The sequence below is a fragment of the Numenius arquata genome, chromosome 13, assembly GCF_964106895.1.
Source record: "Numenius arquata chromosome 13, bNumArq3.hap1.1, whole genome shotgun sequence".
Classification (NCBI taxonomy): domain Eukaryota; kingdom Metazoa; phylum Chordata; class Aves; order Charadriiformes; family Scolopacidae; genus Numenius; species Numenius arquata.
The window spans coordinates 6434033-6453706 of NC_133588.1; the positions used below are offsets into that span (position 1 = coordinate 6434033).

At 37.2% G+C, this 19674-nt stretch overlaps 1 protein-coding gene across 2 annotated transcripts in view; it reads right to left on the reverse strand.

Annotated features, from left to right (window-relative positions):
• The window catches only part of LONP2 (lon peptidase 2, peroxisomal), a 46118-nt gene that overhangs the window by 12403 nt on the left and 14041 nt on the right, over nt 1–19674 (reverse strand). For both annotated transcript variants that reach the window (XM_074158125.1, XM_074158126.1), the window contains 5 exons: nt 16872–17013; nt 10795–10945; nt 10147–10273; nt 8922–9055; nt 362–504 (listed from right to left, as the gene is read on the reverse strand). In XM_074158125.1, the coding sequence (XP_074014226.1) occupies nt 362–504; nt 8922–9055; nt 10147–10273; nt 10795–10945; nt 16872–17013 (697 nt within the window). The remainder of the gene's footprint in view (nt 1–361; nt 505–8921; nt 9056–10146; nt 10274–10794; nt 10946–16871; nt 17014–19674) is intronic.

Below are 19674 nucleotides of genomic sequence, written 5' to 3' on the forward strand. Positions count from 1 at the left end.
GAGACAGGATTCCTGGGTTCTACTTTTGGCTTCTTTCCCAAGACCACCCCAAACATCCCCCAAACAAAAGCAAAGTTGTTATAAACCGAAAAAACACAACATTCTTAAGCACTGCTGCAGGCATCTTTGCTAACAAAAAGTCAGGCCATTATGTTATTTATGTACCCTGAATGAAACCAAACCAAACCAAAAACTTCTTTAGGTGAAAAAGCGCTTGGTGGAACGCAAGGAAACACGATCCCGTTACTAATACATTTTTTAAAAAGTTAATATTGTGTAAATTCAGTCAATAGCAATAAAACAGACAACCAGTCCCACCAGACAGAAACAGCGGTCAAACAGAAACAAATGAGGATGTTACCTCCATTTCATACATGGGTGGCCCCAGGATATCTTTTAAAGCGTGGAAATCAATTAAAATTGGCATTTCAGGTGGCAGAGCCAGGTCAGCTGTGTCACTGATGGATTCTGTTTTTGCATCTTCTGTGACATGCTCTTTGCAATCTAAGAGAAGAAAAATCTCATTTAGGATTTGTAGCAGTCTTTCTTGACACAGGAATTAAAAAAATCGTGACAAAGAAAAATAAAATATTCAAAGAAACGCTCGGAAAGTTCATGAAAGTGCACTTACACCATCTTTCACAAAAATATTGTCAAATTAAAAATATGGCATAAAATTTAATTATTAAGCCTAAACACGTTCTAACTGTTCAGGAAAGATAATATTAAATTTAGAGCACTGACAAAGAGATGCAACTCACTTGCTTAAATGCATTATAAACTAGGTCGAATGACAAAATACAGTAAATTCATTTAGGACTTCACACTCTTCATCAGATTCGTACGTAAAACCAGTATTTGCAGGAGATGATTATGTTTAATGTAGTGTAATACAGAATATGGAAATACTGAAGTTCAGTAACTACTGTTCTTTTTACTTACATTTACAACTGCGCTCTCTGTGGTCTCCTTCTGCAAGGATTTAAATGCTTAACTTCTGACACTAATAATTAAGTCCTGTCAAATAAAGTAGGAGCATTTTGGCCAGATTTACATACCTTGCTCTGCCACACGGCTGCATTACTTAGAGCGACCCTGCATTACAGCCAGTCACATCTCACAGTGGCCCACAAGGCCAACGTCGCTTACTGCTCTGTAACCCTGTCCTCCCCTCTCCAGTCCCCGCACACAAACCCTCACCACCAGCCTGTGCAGCACATAATTCTGACATCACGCTTTGTACTTTGATTTTTGTCTTTTATGACTATTATGGCTTTACTCAATCATAGAATCACAGAATGGTTTGGGTGGGACGGGACCTTTCAAGACCATCTAGTGCAATCCCCACCACAGGCAGGGACACCTTTCACTAGAGCAGGTGGTTAATTCACGTCAAAATTGATGTCCCTTGTTTGTTCAACCCGTTTGTTCAGGATGCAGCGCATACAGTCCTTGTGCAGTGAAAAAATCTCAAATTCAGTGTAACAACTTCATCTATGGCTTTTGTCCTGAAATACTAATACTTACGCAGGGCTCTGCTCTTTTCTTTGTTGGACGAGATAATTCAAAGATGGATTTTTAGAAATACCTACAGGTGGGATCTACTCTTCAGGAAGGGCTATAAAACCCAATTAAGCCTGCCACTTTTGAATGCAATATACTCAAGCATCATCAATAAGAGATCACATAAGTAAAGCAATAGTTAGGATTCAAAAGTGTGCTCTTTCCCTCCTCCATTTATAGTATGTTTGTATTTCTTACCTATACAATTGTTTCCTTAGCAGCATTTCCTTAAAATTTCTGTTTTCTCTACAAATGTGTGTTCCATACAAAAGTGAATTGTAATGGGGATCATATAAATATCAAAGTCTCAAAATTGTTTTAAATTGGACTGCACAGCTGGTTGTTTGCATGAATAAACTCAAAGACTTAAACATCATTTGTACCAGGCCTACCCTGCACATTTACTGAGGCGACTGTACACAGAAGGAGAATGTAAGCAGGGAGTCATTTCCCCATGGAATTTGATCCAGATGCAAAAGGCTCATTACCATTTTCTTGAGAGCCTCAAGCAATATTTTAGTGAAACGTATCAGAGAAATGAAAAATACTTGAACAATCCAGATGTTTCTAAGGTTCTGTGGCAGTTTTATGGCAGTGCCTTCCTGCCCTGAGGCTGCCATTAGGAAAAGCATTGTACACATACATACAGTGAAGATATTTCTGCCCACCCCAAACCCACAAGCCTAGGATACATTTAAAGCAATAGTCTATATGAAGCAGGAATGTATACTGAGCTTTGAGACTTTTGCACCGTATTTGGTGAAATTACCCGCTGTTGCTTCCTTTCTTTGAATTCTTATTTGCTTTCAATGAACAAACTGTTTTCCTTTGCATATTAATGCATACTCAATACTTGAAGATCCAGGGATTTAAACATTTCTAGAAAAACACAAATCACGGATCTAATCTATTTAATATAACATTAAGAGGTGTTCTGTGCTGCAACAGTAATTCTCAAAATGGATGAAGAGAGAATGTCTCCCTTCACAAGATACAAACTATCCTTTTATTAATCCTGATATATGAAAGGCCCTCCTACAGTTAATTCTGTTGCAATGCAATTCTCACTAATGGCTTTATACAGTATCGAGGAAAACATTCCACATCACCATTACCATAATAACACCAACTCAGCTTTCATTCAGGACTCAAATCTAATAGTTATTATCCAACAGCCACTAATCTTTCCATTGTACAACTCATTGCTCCACACATAAATCCCATTCCTTTGCTGTAAGCGCTGCCTTTGCCAGATGCCCCTCCTGTTGTTCCAGCAGGTCTCTATATTTTTGTTGAACTACTATTTCTGTACATAATAAGTTCAAATACATAAATACCAGCAAGTCTCGGAAACATTATCCCGCATGCTATTCTTGCAAATCAGACTGCAATTTCAACACTAGAGATCTTCAAAACCTGAGCAATTTGATATGACAATTTATATTTCAAAACAAAACCGAGTTTGAAAACAACTGCTTCTAGCACCTAAAAACACAATTTTCCATTTCTGCTTGCTCTTTTTTCACCTAATTCTACATAGACAGCTGAAGGAGACAGACTTCTCATGAACAAATCAGTTGGTAATTTTTGAGGCCACCTACCCTATTAAAAGAATCAGAAACTCTTTCTTTGGGTTTATATAATCTAATTAAAAGACGTCATTTTATAATCTGTAACAATAACAAACTACAGACTTTTTCTAAAAACACTAACCTAAAATCTGACATTATCTAATTTTCTATAAAAGCACACAGTGACGTTCCAAAACATAATTACAAATACTAGCTTTTTCTTTGAAGGAAAACATATCTTCTTTCATCACCTTTATAGAAAGTGCTGACTCTGAAGAATGTATAGACGCAAGTAATTAAGATTTCCTTTAATGATTACAAGTACACGGTCCCGACCTATCCCAAATGAACAGTCACAAACCGCAGTTAACTGTCAGATTTATCTAAAACAAGGCAGTAAATTCAAGTTTCCAGAAACAGAATTTTTCATTAGGATACCAGCTTAATCACCTTACATTTTGAATTAAGTCGGAGAAATAAGCTAAAAAGCCAAAGTGCCCTTAACAGCTCCATGCTGCACTGGAGGAACCACCTGCTGCTCTATTACATTACTGCTTAAACAAAAGCAGCATGGTACTGAGTTGTTTTAACACTTAAAAATTGGAAAAACTTAAAAAAAACAAAAAACAAAAAACAAAACGAAACCCAAGCTCCCAACAAACCAGAAAAAAACAAAGAAAAAAAATCCACAAAACAACCAACCAACCATCCAAAAAATATTATTTTTGTAAAATTTTCAGAGCAAAGATCATGACAACGTTCCTAAGGAATCTGCCTTTGAAAGATCCCAAAACAATACAAAATCTTGCATGTAAATACTGGATTTGTAGGAAAATGGGCTCCTAAGAAATCATACTGCCAATGAACCACTATATGTAATTCAGGATTTAATCTAAAAAGGCATTCCATGGCACACAGACAAAGATTTAAGAATTTATGACTGCTACTTTCTTCTAGAGAGATAAAGGAAATGAGTGAAGAGCCTAAAAATTCCTCAAGATGTGGCAATTTCTCCGCTCCTCATAAAACACATTTAAATTAAGTAATACATAAGTCTTAAACCCAAAGATTTCTTGCCATACTTTCTGTCCAAGATAGAAGAATATAGCAAAACCCTAAAATTTTTAAACAGCTTTTAACATAAGATATTCCAATTTGCTGAATTGCTATGAAGAGGTATAAGAAGCTTTTTTCTCAGCTGATGTACTGCCAGATGCTCCAGCACACGACAGACCGACCCAGAATTCTTTTAGCCCCTCCAAACTCACTAACAATTCCACAAAACTCCATTTAGGTAGGAAAGGATGGGATTGCCCTTGTTGACAAAAGTCCACATTGAAAGCCAGGCAGAACATGAAAGTACATCTTAAAAGCAGTTTTCCATTGTCCAACTTAAACCTTATGCACCACATACTTGGGAAGTGTTACTTCCAAAAGATCTTCTTTTGGACAGGAACTCCTCCCTGGAACCCCAATCCTACTAATACTTCCTTGTGTACTTAAATTTAATGCTACGTGCATTTTTCCCCACAGGATCAGAAAATTTCTCTTTTTACAAAATAATTACATTCCACCAATTCTGATCTAGAATAACAACGTGCATTTGAAGCACTTGAATTTGAGGTTTTCATGCAGGAATAGTTTTATAAATTAACATGGTAAAAAAAATTGTTTATAAACCCAACTTTTCATAACATTTATGCCTCTTTGGCCTAAAATAGAGAAGACATTCCAAGCAATTTTTAGAAAGAACGACATATTCCAGTCTGCGGAGCTGATAAGTACACTAACGCCGGCACAGCTGAGCTCAGACTTGAATTCCTACAGTCATACCACCGCGGGATTTATGCAGATCAGATTTCATAAACCCATTTCCCAGTGCTACGGGAGATCCCACGCTGCTAAAAGTGCTGAGTTTTGGCTAGAACATAGAACCAGTCACTTCTTGCAAGAGCAGTGATGTTAGCCCAGCTGTATGAAGGCCCTTATATATACTAAAAACAAGCCACACCCACCCACCCCCAGTCATGCATAATAATTTTTTGTGAATAAAATGCACTATACCCAAGCTGAGGGAGGAGAGTAAAGACTGTTTCAGTTCATGTTGACCACTTCAGTCAAACTTGCATTTAAACTCAAACCCAAGTGTTTTTTTCATCCACAAGGAGGAGAACAATATTGTATTACTGGGTTATGGAAATATTTAAGTATTTTCAAAGCCTTGGTTTCAACATAGACAGAATCCTCATTTAATCACTTTTGGTTATTAAATGTTACCTGTCCTAAGCCTCCTTTCAAGTCTGAATTGGACAAATCATTTTTCACTCTGGGTTTCAACTGTTGTACCATGATACGATGCCTTAGTGCACAGTTGCTGCACTGTATTCTCAAGGCAGTTGCACTAAAATAGGAAGGAAAGTTTCACATATTTTTGTGACTCCTAGAATTTCTTCTAGTGTCAAAGACTAGATGAGTGTCTCATAAATCTTAGATAGTGTTTCAGTAAAATATCAGATAGCATTACTGTACACAGGGATGACTCCCTGGAGAGGTCTGAAAAATGACTCCATTTGCTTTTGCAGAAGTTCACTGTACAAATTCAACAACTGACGCAAACTAACACTCCTCCATTTGCCAACTTCACCATAAAGTTCAGGAGTCAAAGGAGCGAGGAAGGCAATACAAAGCTGCCAGTGTATTTCAGTCATGCATTTTTGGAAAGTGCTAAACATGGCTCGATGGCAGATCTCCCAGCATCAGTTTTGCTATGGCAGGTATCCTCCGCTTTTAGAGCCTACTATCAAACAGTGTCAAAAGCCTGATGTTTACAAAAGCCTTGAAAACAGATGCTCCATTGAGTTAATAATCTGATTTAATCAATGCTAACAATGGAATTTTTGTGCTTCTACCACCTAATGTCTTTGAACTTTTATTACAAACCCACAAGCCAGAAGGCACTCAGCTGAATAAACACAATAGGTACCATGTTACTACTCTGATATGCTATAAATCATATACAAATTATGCTTTATCAAGTTAGAAACTACAAGGCAAGGCTGTAGCTCGCCCTCTCATATTCACAGCTCCTGACATATGATTGCACTAACTGTAGAGTCTCAATCCCACTGACAAACGTGTAACGCAAAAATGAATTATAGGTCTTTCTATACAGATAAAGAAAAAAATATCAATAAATAATTATAAATGAAACTATTAAGAGACAGCAAGTTGATTAACTATTCTCCCAGAGTCATTCATTATATGAAATAAAAATTCATCATCACTATGCACAACTGCACAAATGTCCACTAATCAACAGGAAAAAAAAAATTCCAAAGAAATAAATTTAGGCTACGAATCCCATTATTTGCATCAACTTGCAAGTGTTCAGGGAAATTTCCGAGTTTTGTTTTAAATACTTGGTTTTTTCCAACGGACTGAATGAAAACCAAACAAAAATATTTAAAAAAAATGCCCTATTCTTATACACTTCCAACGAGTGACATATTCTCCTAAAAATACAGCAGGGTGTAAGCACATTATTAGTACAAAATAAAACACATTTTGCAAACTGTACTATTCTATATATGTCTTCATAACAGCAAAGTTGAACTACAGAGACACCTCTCCCTTGGACTCCCTTTGATTAATACAGCTTTTTCTTATGGACAGTTTCAATTCCCGAAGTACAAAGGCAACTCTTCACAGCTCATTTCTTCTGGGCTTACTCCAAATTGTGCATCAACCAAAACCGTCAGCATTTTGCCCTCTTTTGAAGCACTTGGCTGGCTGTTTTCAATTGGCTTTGGTAAATTGCAAGTCCGGTACTAATTTTAACAGTGTATAATTTTAACAGTGTAAATACCTGAGTTGCAAGTACAGTGCTAATTTTAACATTGTAAATACCTCTTTCACTGGATGGAGATGTCTAATACAGTTCCTTTTTGTTCTTTGCTTTAATAGTAAAACGTTCCTTCTTTTAGTTAGTTCTTTTAGTTGTGCTCTGAACCTACTTTTCATTTATTTTATCAGAAGGCTTAAAGAGCAGAATGACACTTCTTTTTATTCAGCAATCACGTTAAACCTTTTAAGCACATTTTAGACATAGCTACCCTTCAGTGCAAAGAAATACTTTAAAAATATGACTTGTCAAAATTACTATCAAAAAAGTGACAGCAGCAAAGACACCTGATGTTGCCTGATGTTAGTTAGCCCGGCCACCACAGCCCAAAGGCTCAGCGTTCGGGTTCAAGAGCAAGTTCAGATATCACAGAGATATCGACAAACTCAGGGTCTGACTTCAAAAAAATCCAGTACAGAGAAGGTAGGCAAGATGCACATAATATAAACGGAAAGCATAAATAAATATTCTCTGAAAGGGGCAGGGGGGAGCAGCATTCAGACTTGTAAGCTGCCTTATTTTAATAAGGAACATATAATGAGTCAGCTTATTTGTCCTCCTCTAAACTAGTCCAGAACTATTCTAGCTGTAAAAAAAAATATTAAAATTTAAAGATATTTCCCACATCAGCTTAGTCATGGAATCTTTCATAACATCCAACCATGAGGGGTCTGTTTAGTATTTTAAGTTTGTGAGTATTCTGGAGCAAAAGTAAGCAGCCATTCTGCAGCTTTTGCTTCCCGATGTCCTCTGGCACACAGTTGCTCTCTGACAGGCTGGCAGTATTTCTTGTCAGAAAGTGTCAACTGGACTCATTGCAGTCTTTACAAACAAACAAAACACCCGACACTCTGCTTGCTAGATTTATTGAGACTAAGGACTACCCACGCTTTAGATGTTCTACTTTATGTTCAAATTCTGTCCTTCTGCATTTCTCATCTACCTTGAACTGTGGGCTCCTGCAGCGCAACAAGCACTCTGACACCTTCAGCAGAAAACTGGTGTGTACAGTGAGATCCTCCATCAGCAACTGGCTGGTAGAAAAGCACAACCCTCTGTGCTCTGCATGGGATGGTTAACCAAACACAATATGGAAGTTCAACTTCATTTTTATTAAAGAGAATTTGGGGATGAAAAAGGGAGCAGTCACCAGTTGCATGTTGTTCTGGACAACGGGTCTGACTTCTTCCTTCCCACCTTCTACTTTAAGACTAGAAAGAGGTCTGCCTTCACTGGGCAAGCAGTTACCTGCATATTTTTGACGCTTGAGAATTTTATGTTTAGTTTCCATTCAGTCTCTTGGATGTCTGGGAATGAGAAATCACTATTGTCTGTATACATGGGAAGTTGACAAGTTACCAAAGCTCCAAGAGAGTTAGAGTAAGTGCAGTCTTAAAAGCACACAAGAAGAGCCCCTAAACCTTTCTAAATTTCAAACTTTTCAGGCAGATACTTATTTTAAAGTACAACAAAATAACTGGATTGAGTTCTGAGCTGGTAGAGCATGCATAGCACAGTTAAAGAAACTGTTTAAATATGGTAACTAAAGCCATGCTTAGTCTTTATTAAAGAAAAAAAAGTGAAAGATTTGCATAAAAAAAGCCTAGGAAGACATAAAAACATACACAAATCATAATTGGATACCTAAGATATGAAACAGATCCACCGTGCTTCTCAATTACCAACCTGGCAGGCTGAAATTACTTAAAAGTGCCAAGCCATAATTCAGCACTATTTGAACCACACACAATAAGAATGTCTATTTGCAAAGTTTTTAAAAACAGAGCCCTTGAAGAAGCATAAAGAAGGAGAAAAGGTTGATAAATCAGATTCCCAGTAACTGTGTTAGAAGTTTCCTTTTAATAAAACATGCAAAATATACACACCTTCTCCTTCACCCACTTCAGCACGATCTGGCTTTGTTTCTTTGTGCTGTCCTTCTGCCACTTTCACTGCCACTGCTCTGCAAATAGCTCCCAGCTTCCGATCTAGAGAGCGGACTCCTGCCTCTCGAGTGTATCTAGCACAGAGACAATTGTTTTACTTTTGTGAATATTCTTTGTCCGAGAGATTTCTTTTGAATGTAAACACACTTTCTTTTTAAAAACACATCCAAATAAAATGAGACGTGAAAGGCAGTGAGAACTTGGGCTACTCTAATAAACAGGAAAAACAAAAGTCATGCGCTTTTATCAAAATAATTGTGGTTCGCTGATAAAATTGTAAAGAAAGACAAAACTACTGAGTGGGAAGAAGACATGACTAACACCTGGTGTCACACCTTAGTGAAATGCTAAGCAATGCTCCAATAGCACTGAGCTCTTCTCAGATGCATAAAAATTAAAGGAAGAACTATTTTAAAAGTCAAAGTTCACTGAAAGTTGAGGAACTGACTGTAAAAGAGTATTTTCTTTCAGTCTATGGATTGAAAGGAAACACCAGACAATAACACTCACTAAATGCCAAAAAGCTGTTCCTGGTCATAATATACTTCATTGAATACTGATACACACTTTCCACTGGAAATGAGCTAGTTTCAAGTCCAAAAGATGTTCTGATCAGTATCTTTACTCTCACATCCAACAAAAAAGTAGTTCTAATTAACACAAGCTATTTAAAAAACCACATCTTAATATTTTTAACCTAAGTCCAATTTTTAGACAAATGTGGCCCATCAAGTCACAAGAAACAAAATGGTAATTTCAATTTTTTTCTATGAAAATGACAGAAATAAAACTTCATTCTTTGAAATAAAGGTTGTCTGCTGCCAAGATCATGGCTTCACACACTGAACATGACAGCAATACAAGCTTCACGGGTTTCTGTTTATTCATAGTGCCTTGCCAATTGCGTCAACGCAACTGATTGTGACCCGCGCCCTGAGAGCCAGAGCAAGGAATTCTCTAGAGAAGGAAGGATGATTTGGTTCAGACAGCAGAGCCCGACAGAGCTCAGGAAAGAGCAATTCCATAAATTACCAATTGTTGAACATCTGAAGCTATTAAGGACAAGAGATCTTAAGGGATGTTTTGTGTTATCGCTTTATAAATAGTTTACTAGTTATCAGAAAAAGAAGTTATTTAAACTTAGAGCACTGAATAACAGATTTACCTGGTAATTATGTCCAAAGTAGTTACTTGTGGAATCTGTATTTGCTGTGGAGTCAGGCCATGTTGTTCAAGCTGTTTAGGAATCAAGTGTCTATGTGCAATTTCAATTTTTTCTTCCTGTGTGTATCCTTCAAAAGAAAAAGCATGTTTATTAATCTTTTTGCTTATACACTACAATATAATCAATTTTCTTACCATTTATAGTTGTATCTGATTGAATTTAAAATTAAAAAAACCAGCTATAATTTAAAAGGCTGTTGGGATGATACCTTGTGGTTATTCATAACTTCATGTGAACAAGAAGAATAGAATTTTAGTGTTTCAAAGATCCCTTTCTTAAGGGATCTTAAAAAGATGCATCAGCCAACAGCCAGTTAGAAATTAGTGAAAATATTGTTACAGAATGTATCACTGTTTCTCCATATACCTGGAAGTGAATTTTCCTAAGTGCAATTCTAAATTTCATTCTCATGACAGAGGCCATAACGGAGGCATGCTGACTAGTCTCTTTTAAGGATTCTGGCCATTCAGTCTGGATTTCCAGCAGCCTTACCTTAAGGAACTGCTTTTCATTTCAGGAAAACCACCCCAACATTGTTTAAGGGCTTGCAATAGCCACTCCACTTTAGTGAAAACACTGTAACGTTACCTGGAACTTGAATAATTTCCATTCTGTCCAGCAGAGCAGGTGGGATGGTAGCTGTAGTGTTGGCTGTAGCTATAAAAAGTACTTGGGACAGATCAAAGGCTACATTTAAGTAGTGATCGGTGAAACTGTGATTCTGTTCTGGATCCAAGACCTTAATAAGAGTGAACACAAAACTGATGCAGTTGCTCAATTATAAGTAAATAAAATATATACATTTTAGTTATATTCCATTTGGATCTGTCAAATCTGACTTTACATTCATAAAATGTTATGAATGTTACTAAAGCTTGACCCTCATTATCCTGCCTCGCTCTTATTACTCTGTAACTACATTCCACACTACATGCAAAAAACAGAAGTCATTTCCCCGTTAGTTCTTTTTACCCTTTTCTAAAGATGGCTGCAGCATTTCTCCAATCATCGAGTACTTCCTGTAAGCTATCTCCGTGACCTTTCACAGATGGTAGAGAGTGGCCTCTCAAGGACTCTCAGCACCCTTGGAAAAGCAGCCCATGTGGTCCCATGGACTTGCATGAGTAGAATTCTCTCAAGTAATCCCTGACTCCAATCCTCATCTGCTGCTGGTAGCTCTTCTTACTCTAAGCACGCCAACCTGAGAGATCTCACTGTGAAGACCAAAGGGAAGAACACAGGTTATCTCAGCCTTACCTGCTGCCCCAGCAGCAGATCACCCGCTCCACGCATTCAGCTTTGTCCAGCCTTTTACTAACATAGTAATAGAAACTCTTATTGCCCATGACATCCCGTGCAAGTCTTGACTCTAGGTGAGCCCTGGCTTTCCTAACATGGCCTTTGCATTTTTCTTTTTTTCCCCAAATTTTGTGATTAGAAAACAGAGACAAAATTAAACAAGCATTGAAGAATAACAACACACAGTCTGACCAGCCTCAAAAATTTACAGCACAAGTAGAACTATGGCTTAAATAACAGTTATGTCTTCCTATTGCTTTTAGTACTACTTACGTGTGTTAATGCAACGCTTGCATATATTTAAGCTATCACTTGAATAAGCTGCTTTTCTGCATTAGGTCACAAATATTCTATATATGTGGATCATGAGTGTAATAAGGTGCTGTCTTGTAGTTTTTGCTGAAAATTGGAAGTTCATTGTATCTAGCAATCTACGCCCAACTTCTATATGACCATCTATGAACCACCTTCATTCCACCCCCTTTAAAGTACTGCCACGCTTTTCCTTCCCAAATGATGAATTATCAATGCTACACCAACATGAATAATTCTCATGTTACAAATAACGGGACCTATGCATCTCCTGAGAAATAGCACACTGCTGTCAAAATAATTTATCTGCCTATACCCAAATGAATGCACCCCTTGTCTTAGCAACTTGAATTATAGCCAAGAATGGTATTGATAATTCTAAAAAACCTGAATTTGAGCACTTCTTAGCTGGTTATGACAGAAACAATTCAGAATTTTCATTACTCTTAAATTCTGTTCAGTCTTTGAAAAATTAAAAATCGTTAGCACAAGAATGCTTTATGCTAACAACAAACTAACAAAATACTTTTTTTACAGAATGCTAGAAACAGCAGAATTTTTTAAAAACAACAATTTCTGGTTTTATTTTGAAGTATTGCACATATTTAAGACTAATATTTGGAAATGTATTGCAACTGTAATAAAATACAAGTGTTATGTTCCCCTTAACAGTGAAATCTGAAAACATACTGAAGCATATGCCTAAATTCTAGAACTAAGGTTGGAACTCAGTGAATGTTATTGTTGGCTGGCTCTAAGCCATTCAAAAGCCATTCTTCTCTCTCACCCTCCTCAGCAGGCAGCTGCTATCATTTACTCCCTTTCTTTCCTGATGAAGGCAAAGTACTCGCCAAGTACACCGATGCATAATTCAATCAGAGTTATAGATGTCTCTTACCTCAACTAGTCCTACAATCTGGCCCTAAAATGTAGGGGGATGCAACAACAGTCGGTGTATCCAAGCACAGCGTCTACAAACGTCTTCAAGGAAAGTAGATCTATAGCAAATATTAGTCTCCCACTCAACATATACTCTTGCAAATTTTTCAAAACCGATTTAAACAGCAAACCCTAACACTACTCTTTTTTCACACTGATAGCAAGTATTTCCACAGAATTCCGGTCGATTAGCTGAAGAATTTGCAACTACTTCCAAAAATGTTGAAAAGCAATGTATTCTGACTGACCACACTGATTTTTTGTAACATGTATCTACAGACATGTTTATCTCTTTCTCCTAGTCTGCAACTAGAAATCCTTATGAATCCTCTTTAAGTGCTAAACTGGTGATTATATCATTATTTACAAAGATATACAAAATAGTGATGCTGTACTCATCTGCAAACAATACTGTCCAATAAAGGTAAAGAAAACTGTCATCAAAACCAACTCAGACTATATCTAAAAATGTGAATTATCTGAGACTTTCTTCAAGGGCTAGAGTTTCTCTGGACTAACAATTCTTTGTCACGGTAACTACTTCTTAGAATAAGACATAAACCAATATCATGCCTATGCATTTAAAACATATTTTCCAAAGCAAATAGAAGTGTTCTTCAGCTAGGTATCTCTGCTAAAGCTCAAGTTCAAAAGCTTTCAAAGATACTCAACTAATACAAAAATATTAAGTACAAAAAGAACATTCAGTGAACAAAACGCCTTAGTTAATTTATGACCGACAGCTCACAGCTCACAAAGGCTTCTCTGTACCAGCTTTTTATTACCACAAAATCCAGAATAAGTTCCATGAACATTTAATTGCCTGGCTATGCTCCTGGTCTAATTTCCCTGCATACAAATACTCGCTATCAGGCACTTGGATCCATTTCTGCTTTCTTCTGTTTTAAACAGAGCTCATCTAAATTTAGACTAAAACATTCCCTTGTTGATGAACAGTAACTGGAAATAGGAAGATATTCTGTTTTGCTTAAGCAACCACTCTGCAGAAGCACTAGAACTAAACACATATCCGGCAATTATAAAACATCAAGCTTTGCTTCCAAGCTTACAGGGTATGGCAATTTTCTTCTTGAATATATCCCATTGTAGACAGACAGGGAGAATTTAACACACCTACACATTAAGGAAAAAAGGATGTGCCTTTTACACTTAATGATGGCACTTACCTAACAAGAAGCAGCAGTCTGAAAAACAAATGTGCCAGTTAGGTGACCACTTACTATTGTTTGTTCTCCTACATAATAGCCACCTTTGCTCATTCCGGATGGACTTTCCAACAGTGTAAACCACAAAAAGCAGATGAAAATTAAGCTGTTATGGCCTGGCATGAGTTCTCCATTAGAAGAGGTAAAGCACCTGCTTCAGGATGTTTAGACAGCAGTAGAGGGATATACAGATCTCAGAAGGGAGCAGCCCAGACATGGCTAATACAGCAATTACTTCTCCAGATGCAACTAATGGTCAATTAGCAATGACTTACATAAAGGCTGCGGCCCAAGCAGACAGCTGGAAGCTAACCTCACCAGCCTCAGCTGGAATAATCCATGGCAGGAGCTGAGCTGACTATCACTGAGAATGTGGTTTTAAAATAAGGGAAACAGAAACATCTTCAAGCAGCCACAAAGTATCAAAAATTCAAACACAAATAATTAAAAAAGAAATTAATTTTATTTGCCCTCACACACTGGATGTGATAGATGAAGAATGGAAATGCTAATTCTCTACTGCAAGACAGGGAATGAAAAATAAATTAAAAGAAACAGCAGAGGTTGAATAAAATTAACAATATTAATGTACAGATCTGGATTACTGATCGGAACACTTCCAAAAAAAGTTATTCCCTTTCCAAGAAATGACAAATCATTGCTTCATTGCTAATTCTGGCTGCCTAGCAAACAATAGTCAGCTAGCTAACAAAATTTGATTTTCAGGTATTTTTTTATCCATGCAGATTTAGGCCAGCTTAGTTCAATATCTAAAGGAGAAACGACAGAAGAAATATCAGAAAACTAAGAAACAGAGCTCATTACCATTAACAGCAAAGAGTAAATAAAATCCTGCAAGTGAAAAGTACACAGAAGATGCATTTGAATATTTGTTACATTCCCCTGCTTCTTTTCTTTGCACTTAGAGGCTTTTCATGTGCCCTAGAAATGTGTACTACATGCTTGAGAAATGCACAGGTAAAGGATCATAACTGTCATTTAAAAAAGCTAAAAGAGTGAAGCCATGGTATTTTCTAGTACATTTAAATTATTACTAGTTCATGTTAACATGCAAATATCAAAACAGAGCTCTCAAACCATAGCCTGTTCATATGCTGATTTTCAAAGAACTAGTTGGCCTTGTCAAAACAGTAATTTTACACTATCTAGCAGGAAGAAAATAATGACATTTGTAGAATGCCAATTGACATTTCATTTGCAGGAAGTCATACAGCATACGGATGAGCTCATGACACCTTAATTTAAGTAACATTTTTCATATTCAAATCACTGTATTAAGCACTGTCAGTCAAAAAGAGTCATTAGAATGACTCTGTAGGCCAGAGCCGTATTACCGGAACCACTTCCATCCCCACCTACAACCACCCAGCTACAGAAGTTACCGTACCTTAGGTCTGACAACTGAGGTGCTTCTAGGATCATGCCCTAAATCATTTCAGTGAAAGTGAGCTAGCTCAAAAAATCTGGATAAATATATTTTACTAACCCAACCCTTTTGACTGAAACAGGTAAAGAACAATCACAGAAGTAGTTCAGGTGAAACAGCGTAGGACGGTAGCCCCTACGGCCAGAGAGAACTTAAAAGAGAGGTAGACAGTGTAAAAATACAGCAGTATAAGGAAATTCTACATGTGCGCAATACCGAAACCTTTAAGTGCACCTGCTCTGGACAGGCTCAAGACTTTATGCCCACCCCTGCCTTGCTCTGCCATTACCTTCCTCATCAGCAGTGCTCTAGCGCAGGAAGAGGTACACAGCCTTCCGCACTAAGACGCTGGGGAAGGGCAATGCTCTTTGTCTCTTCCCCACACCTGAGGGGACACTCCTTCCCCTCTCCAGCAAATTGCTAGAATAAAACTGCTGAATATCCAAGTCGGAGGAAGAAGGAATCGTACTGGGATATTGTGGTGTATCATACTCCAGGAAAAAAGAAGACAGAAAGAAGGTTCTGGCAACTCATTACTGGTCTGTGCTCTGATGCATGAATCACTGAGTTTTAGCCTCCTGAAATCCCAACAACTAACCTTATCAATAACATCCCAACACTTGATGTATTTACAAAACATTCCAACAATATCTCAATTCACCAAAGTCCTTACTTGTATCTCCTAGATTTGTCTCTTTAAGCAAGTCAACTTTAACACCTCTAAACTCTTTGTGATAACACAGACTTCCAAATTAGATTTATATCTTGGTCTGAGTCCCAGAATTTCAGGAAAAACACACTTAATAGCTGATTCTCATGGAAAACAAACCCTCTCTACAACACAATCAGTCAAGAAGTAGGGAGCTGTGACTTAAATGAAAAACTTAAGTTCAGAAAGTTAATTACAACACTAATTAAAGAAATGCTGCTAAAAGATGACGCAACAAGTACATATTACATGCTAGGTAAAATGCTCAGCTCCCATATAAGCTTGTACCATCAGAAGCTTCAAAAATACATTAAAATTGTTCCATGAAAGAAAGGGAAAACTTGAAAAAGTCCAGCTACCATCTGTCTGCTCTACAGTTCTTTCTCATAGTTAACAGCATTTGGTCATTAAAAATCAACGCCTTCAAGCCCCCCAAATAAGTAATGTTTAAGGACTGAACAGTCTTTGAATATACAAACCAGCACAAAATATATCCTTGTGTTTAAGTACAGATCACTGAAATTAAAGATCTGTTACTTAGCGTACTATACAAAGCATTTGCATTGCGTGCAACTAATTGACAGAAATCCAACAATGTCAAAACATAGCAGTTGGGATTTGAATAAAAAAAGCTGACACTGTCATTTGTCCAGTGAATCTTCTTTTCTGAGTCCTGTATTTTAATTCTTTTTAATTACAAATGAAACAATGCTTGTAATTTATCATCTCTTACCTCAAGCAAGGCTGCTGCAGGATCCCCCTGCAAGCTTTTCCCCAGTTTATCAACCTCATCTAACAGGAATACCGGATTGTTAACCCCAACAGTCTTCAGTCCATTGATTATTCTGCCAGGCATACTGCCAACATAGGTGCGCCTGTGAGAAATAAATGTATATGAGGAAAGAGGGGCCAGACACATGTAACAGAAGTAGAAACATCAAAAATAAAATGTAAAGGAAAATATAAGAATAAGCAGCATTTTAACAATTCTTGCTTTTCTGCAAAACTTTTTGGAACTAGTTGATAAAAATATGGAATATGCATCTGAACTAATACAAGCAATAATATCAGGAGATGGAAATGACAGTTCCATGATGCACTAGTTGGTCTGGAAAGATAAACATATGTATTAAAGTATATCAAAACTTTATGGCTTGCAGGCATTTTACATGACTCAGTACAAGCATCCTTGTACTGGATGAACAGGCAGAAGCAGATTTGGGAACCTCATTAATACTAACATTTTAATAATGATGATACTGGGGGGTTCTGATTGCAACAGAGTTCACAGAGCACGTTACAAACCAGGGCAAAATTCCAAATATGCTGAACTGTCGATGTCCCCTGTATATACAGCATGCTTTAATTAATATTCACAAAAAATAATTACTATGTCATTTCAACATGAAATAAAAAACTAGAACAGTGCAACACAACAAAGAAGTTCTGAGTCTGAAGTTACTCAGCAAAGTTGGTAAAAAATTTTTTTTCACAATGCACAGAGCAACTGCATTTTACATGCACCCCCTATTTGCTGCATTTACCACAGCCTTTTCTGCTCGTGCCATAACTAAACAAAATACTATAATTAAGAGTATGAAATGCCGGTCATTTAAGAAGAAAGAGATACACGAAGTGCTGAATTCCAGTATCTATCTCATGACCCTCACAAAGCAGATATGCAGAACAGGACTGTTCTGCTTTGCCATATGATCTGTTTTAATACAGTCCAAAATAAACAGGATGACATTTAGAAAGACGAAACCAAAAATACCATGGGAGTAATTTCAAAAGATACCAGAGAAGACTTTAAATATTAAAAAAACCCAACTCAAGCCACACAGCAATAGTGTTAGTTCCATGTAATATTTAATCACTGAGGGAACAAATTGCAGTCACTATATTTAATTCCAGATCTGAGCAAAAATCAAAGTTTTTAAGATCTGCTAAACAGCCAGAAATGTGACAGAATTTCAGTTTGCCTATTTACCACCTTCATGAGACAGCTGCTAAAGGCACTCACTGCTTTTGTGCAATCTTACTCTGCAATGAGTGGACTCCACTGAGGACTGCACTCTCTAACATTTATTACAGATGAAGAATCTGCATGGGGGAGCTCTTATATTAGTGTGCCACTTCATTCTCCATCCGCACACAGTCAGCCTTGCCAAAAGAATGAAAGGATTCAATAAAATGCAATCAGAAAATTACAAGACTGAAGCAGAACTGAAGTTCATAGAAGTGAATCATTTCTCAGTGCAACCAAGTTAATCATTGTAGCAGCTTTGGGGTTTCTTTGGGGTTTTTTGTTGTTAGGTTTGTTTGTGGTTTTGGGTTTTGGTTGGTTGGTGGTGGTGGCTTTGTTGTTGTTCTTGGGTTTGATTTTTTGGGGGTTTTTTCGTTTATTTTTTTGTGACAAAAAGGCACTTACAGAACTAGTAAATAATTTTATATACTTTAGAGACAATGCAGCCTGACAGGTTTTAATGTTCTATTTATGTCAGTAATAGGATAACATAATTAGGTAAACATCAAATATTCTTTCTTGCTTGGTAGATTATTCTCAACTGCAGGTTTAAAGACCACACTTTTTTAATGAATGTTTGTGTTTTTATATACACAAAGTTTTATCTGATCCTTTTAAATTCTATAAAATTTTGAGATATCTATGTTCCATCTGGTTTTAAGAAACAGCTTTGGTTTATAAACTAAATGAAAGTAAACTGGGTTTCTTTAGTCAAGGGAAAGCACTGTGAATAATCACTCTTTTCCTGCACCATCCAATTGCAACAACACAGGTCAAAGGATAATAAGTGTTAGGTACCAAAAGGTTTTCCGAGTAAGAAATCTGTCTGTTTATACCCATACACACACACACACCACTTTTAAAAACTTTTTTGAAGTTCTTCCAAATAGAAAAAATTCTTCCTGTTCTTGTTTGTTTAAGTGCTTCTTTCTTGAGATACAAAAAAGTTGTTGTTATTAACAGATTGAAATACTTTTTTTCCCCTCAAACAACTCCAAAAATATACTTCAAGTCACAGTCATTTTAGATTCAAATAGATTTGGGTATTTAATGACATATTTATACTTGTGGAAGATTCTCACAGATACAGCATCTTTCAGTAAGACTTAACTGTTGTACACAAACCAAGTTTCAGGAATAGTGTGGTGAGTAGGACTAGGGCAGTGATCATTCCCCTGCACTCGGCACTGGTGAGGCCTCACCTTGGATACTGTGTCCGGTTTTAGGCCCCTCACTACAGGAAAGACATAGAAATTAAGCACGTCCAGAGAAGGGCGACAAAGCTGGTGAGGGGTCTGGAGAACAAGACCTATGAGGAGAGGCTGAGGGAACTGGGCTTGTTCAGCCTGGAGAAAAGGAAGCTGAAGGGAGACCTTATCGCTCTCTACAACTCCCTGAAAGGAGGGTGTAGAGAGGTGGGGGTCGGTCTCTTCTCCCAAGTAACAAGCGACAGGATGAGAGGAAATGGCCTCAAGTTGCACCAGGGAAGGTTTAGGATGGATATTAGGAA